The sequence below is a fragment of the Brachypodium distachyon genome, chromosome 2 (genome assembly GCF_000005505.3).
Source record: "Brachypodium distachyon strain Bd21 chromosome 2, Brachypodium_distachyon_v3.0, whole genome shotgun sequence".
Lineage (NCBI taxonomy): Eukaryota > Viridiplantae > Streptophyta > Magnoliopsida > Poales > Poaceae > Brachypodium > Brachypodium distachyon.
The window spans coordinates 27058040-27062898 of record NC_016132.3 but is presented as its reverse complement, the minus strand read 5'-3'; the positions used below and the strand labels follow the sequence as shown (position 1 = coordinate 27062898).

At 53.3% G+C, this 4859-nt stretch overlaps 1 protein-coding gene and 1 non-coding gene across 2 annotated transcripts; one reads left to right on the top strand and one right to left on the bottom strand.

Annotated features, from left to right (window-relative positions):
- Positions 1-643: 643 nt before the first annotated feature.
- Positions 644-1768, bottom strand: LOC100831023. Its single transcript, XM_024459906.1, is given in 4 exon segments — positions 644-1096; positions 1098-1307; positions 1310-1335; positions 1456-1768. Coding segments are annotated over 4 exon segments (576 nt in total). The 5' UTR covers positions 1586-1768; the 3' UTR covers positions 644-886.
- A 735-nt stretch (positions 1769-2503) lies between these two features.
- On the top strand, positions 2504-2600 carry MIR7772 (microRNA MIR7772). Its single transcript, NR_127063.1, has one exon. It is a non-coding gene; the product is annotated as a microRNA MIR7772 (primary transcript).
- Positions 2601-4859: the final 2259 nt, after the last annotated feature.

Below are 4859 nucleotides of genomic sequence, written 5' to 3'. Positions count from 1 at the left end.
TCATTATACCCGTACATCCGTGTGTGTGGAGTGAATGATTTAAGCTCTGCCGAGTAAAGTTATGTATATTCCCTCCTAGCCAAGCCAATTCTACCTCCCACTAAAAACTGGTTCACAAACTAGAGTACTACAATGCACGACCATAGCATTTGGTGGATCCAAACTATTGATCATTTGCGGCTGAGCATTCCTTTGATCAGAGTGTCCAATTGGAACACACGATATGAAAAACACAGGAATAGGGAAATTGCAAGAATTGGATGTCATGTCATGTGGATTTCCATATGAACCTGAAACACGAATATTGTGCAATAAAGCCGTTTGGGTGCTTCACTTGAATTTTACAGGAAAGTTTTTTCAACAGAGAGAGAAGAGGAGAGATAAAGATGCATATCGCATTGGAGTTTTCAAAGAAAATGAAAAACATGAGGTTTAATTGTTTTGAATTCTCCAAACATGGAGAAAGAAGCATTCATATAAGAATTCTGGACCAATCCTACAATCCAAAGGACATCGTAGAAAAATTTATTGTAAAATTCATTTCCTATGAAAAATCCTTTGTTCCAAGTGAGACCTAAGTCGTACCGTGCCGTACATAAGTGTTTCCGTGCAGGGTGTTTAGGTAACAATCACGCAAGTGTTATTAAGCGTTTCAAGAAGAAAAAACATGAGCAGTATTATGTTCTTGAACTGCACTTTGTTGTTTATCTAAACGCAAACAGTCTGACTAGTCTTCGACATCGTCGATCGTGGAAAACATTAACTGACATGTGGTCCGAGTTCTTAAAAGAGGGCTAAATAAATAAAGAAAACACCTGCGAAATTAAGGCGGCCACGACCGCACGAACAGTGGTCAGGACCCAACCCAACCCAGTTCAGGAGAGCTTCACGTCACGAGGTAGATGGGCATCATGGACGGAGTAACTCCTCCGGCGCCACAATCGAGATTGACGTCCCTGAGGCTGACACAGGGAAGAATGGCAGAGGCAACGCCGACCTCGGCGCCGGCCATGTGACCGGACCGCATGGGCGGCGCCGCCCAGCACGTGCACCCCGTGGCATCGTCGTCGTCGGCCAATTACAGTGGCCGAGGCGCCGAACGCAGTAGCTGTACTGCACGAGGACGACAAGGCTGCATTGGCGGCCCATGCCGTCGGATCGGAGGGTGGGCATTTGACGAAGAGGAGCGCCGCGGAGGCCGCAGAGCTCCACCACCGGCGGCACTGCTTGGGCTTGCTCTGCTGCTGCCTATGTTGGCGCTTCTTGGAGATGGGCTTCTGGAGCTTGAACCGCGCGGGCTCTAGCGGCTGGCCGGCTGCTGATGGCGCTGAACTGCTGCCCTCTTTGCTTCGGTCTGAGAAATGTCAGCAAAACAAGTCTCAAACTAGTACTCCATGGAGTATTAAGCTAACTTGATGTAGAGATTTGGAGATGGATACGGAATTAAGAGGAGACTGACCTGCTGGGAGAAACAGAGGAGTTGGGGGTCGAAGCCTTAGTCGCTGAAGTGGTGTTGCGGCTCCGCCTCGTTGGCAAATATTGGGAACGGGAAGAGGGGCGTCGCCACCGTCCTCTTCTTCACCATCGCTAATCCCCCGAAGAACCAGCCAACTGATGAACTGCTTTTTCTTTGTACTCTGGTTTGGGCGAATATTTCTTTGTACCCTTCTTCTTGGGAGCAATAAACTGAGCAGTTCGATCAAATAGTACCGGAGAGCAGGTCCTGGAGTCCTGAATTAGATATGAGCTGAGGACTCGTGGGAGCTGATGACTGTCACAAGCCGTTGTTTCCCACGCGCGTGGCTGGAGTGCTTTTCAACTTTCATGCATGGGCTACCCTTTCTTTGCCTCCTTCCCTTTTTTTAATTCAGAATTGCCGCTTCGTCTTTTTTTTTGCGGGTGTGCCGCTTCGTCTTTTCAACTCCTGGTCATGGTGGCTGCATCGTTGCGCGTCGCGGGCTTGCTGACAGTCTGACACAAAGTTACTGAAGGAAGTGCTGATGCTTAGCGACCCAGTGCTGACTGTTGTCTGATTAGTACTGTATTGTCCATAGATTTTCATGCTCTGCTGTGACCTAATTTTGCGACATAATCAAGATGCAAATAATGAGTCCTTCGGAGCAACGTACGCAAAATAAAGGGAGTACCAATGCTAATGTACTACACTAACCTTTTGGGGAACACGAGATCTCTGTCCAGTCAAACGGAGACAATGGTTGGCTTGTGTTGTGTGGTCGTGTGTGGATCATGGATGCACCTCTTGAGGGCCGCGTGGCCTCGTGGGTCGACATGGATGTACGTACCAATGATTCGTGACTTCCTGGGATGGGCTAAATGACAGGAATCTCTCATGGGCAGTTGGGGCCAGCAGCCTTGTTATCCACGGAGTAGCACTGAGTTGGGCTGGATACCAAGGCCAACTCCAGCGGGGCCACCTATTTGGCCCGGTTGCGTCTGTTCGGGCCAAACCGGACCAAAGCGCGGTCCAGCATGACGATCCATTTGCGTCTGGAGCCGCTTTTCGGTCCGTGGAGACGCACTCCGGACGCAAGTCTGTGTCGGATTTAGATCTCCATGAACTGAGAAACGGAGCACTACTCGGTCTGCGCGTCCGCCCGTGGTCAAACATTTTTGCCTTTCGGCCCACTTGGCAGCAACCACGAGCCCCGTCCTAGTCATATTAAATGGGGACAAGCCCCGTCCCCATTTTCCCCACCCACCCACTTCGCCACCGACCACCAAAACCCTAGCCACGGCCCCCGATCTCTCCGCCGACCACCGCCCTCGCCGGAAGCAAGTAATGCCGCCCAAGAAGCTATGGTCGCCGGCGAAGCACGATCATGAGGCTGGTTTGTCCTCGGGGGCGTGCCATCGCCCCCGCCTGCCATTCCGCGTCATGCCGCCAGGGACTCGCCGCGCCGATCGCCAGTACGTCGGCGTGCGTAAGGTGGAGCATTTTTGCAAGCACGACATCCCCATGCCATGGTCCGATGTCTACCTCCCGCATGGGTGGCATCTAAACCCCGAGCAGGTTCCGGTGCCCCCCGTCCCGACGAGCTACCGAGATTGCCAGGTCGAGATCCTTCGCTTCCACGCCGAGCTCCTCGAGGACCTCCGTGACGACCCGGCGTTTGCGGAGGACTCCCCCTACTGGATGCCTGGTTCACGGTGGAGCACGACCTCCGTCGTCAGGCCTACTACATCGGCGTCCCAGCGAGGTGCATGAAGTAGGAGGAGGAGCCGGTGGCGCCGGTGCCGCGCACCACGGAGGAGGAGGCCATGCTCGCGGCCGCCATGGTCGAGAGCAACTGGGAGGACCTGGGAACGGCCCTATGCGTCTCCCAGCTCATTGACGGGGGTGGGGGGGGGGGGGGGGGGCGCCGCCTCCGCCTTCACCGGCGCCGAAGGTGAAGGAGGAGGAGGAGGACTGGTTGACATGGTCCACCTACGAGGACGACGACTTGGAGGCCTGGACGCCGGAGATCATCAACGTGGAGTCGGACTCTGAGTAGATGATCTCCTAGTTTTAATTATTATATGTATTATTATTATATGTAGTAGTTTCAATTTCATGTTATAGTATTTTCATCTATATATGTAAGTAATTTCATCTACTATATATGAAATGGCTGTCTTTTGTATGTCCCTTATTTTGTGTGTGTGTGTGTGAAATGAGTCGCCCCGCTGGATGCCCATCCCAACCCAAACGGACGAAGGCCGGACCTGGGCCATTTTTTTGTCCGGTCCACGACCCAGACGGACCAAAACGACCACAAAAAGTGGTCCGTTTGGGTCGCCCTCCTGGAGTTGCCGTAACCATTTTCTTCTACGGCCGTTAATTAGATTGGCTATGCTTTAATTTGGGTGGTTAGTTTTCATGAGTATTTTGGGTGGGCTTGGAATACTGTTGGCGTGAAATCGGAAAATAAGTGTGGGTCTACTGTTTCTACCAAATAAGAAACCAAGCCTTGTGGAGAGAAAAAAAATGCACCACCCATTTCCACACGTTCCCAGGCACCTTTGGCGGCTCGGCACTTCGAAACGAGGGAAAGCATGGATCCGCGTCTGCCATCTAGCATAAAACTTAAGTATTTTTTGTGAGAGTTTTAAGGTGTCTTTGTTGATGCGTTGTCTCGGTGCGGACGGTAGGTCGTATAAAATAAGAGTAAATTGCACAAAGACACATATCTAGCGGATATCTAGCGGCTCTCGTAACAAAAAATATGAACCCAAAGGTTTTTAACTGATACCCACAACTTGTACGCTAATGAGTAACAAAAAACCCGAAAGCGACAGATTTGCCCAAGTTAATCGCCCGTGGCCCACATGTCATACACAAAGCATAATTTCTGGATCAAGAGCAATGAAAATGGCTTGAGCCAACACACGAGCCAAGCCGAGCCGGCTTAGGATATCCCGTTCCCGTGTCGTCATCCCCCGCCTTCGCTTCCAGGTCCCACGCTGCCATCCTCATGTCCTCCATGACGCACGCAAACACAGAAATGTCGGGCGGGCAGGTGGCGCACGCGCCGGAGCTGGGATGAGCGCGAGCAGTGCGCGGGCAGTGCGAGCGGCGAGGGCGGTGCGGGCAGCGCCGGCGGCGAGCGGCACGGGCCTCCTCCGGCGCTGCAACCTCGCAGACTCCGCCGCCCTCCTCTTCCCCTTTCGGCGCGCACGCGGGGGCAAGGTCCGCACGTCGAGCCTCTTCTTCCTTGTGCTCAGTGCGCACGCGGGGGTGTCGGCACCGGCAGCGGGGACGGCTAGCGGCGGTAGCTAGGGCGGCACGTGCCCGCGGAAGCAGCGGGGGCAGGCAGCGGCGGCGGCAGGGGCTACAATCCGTGGAGGCGTCAGGAGCGGCC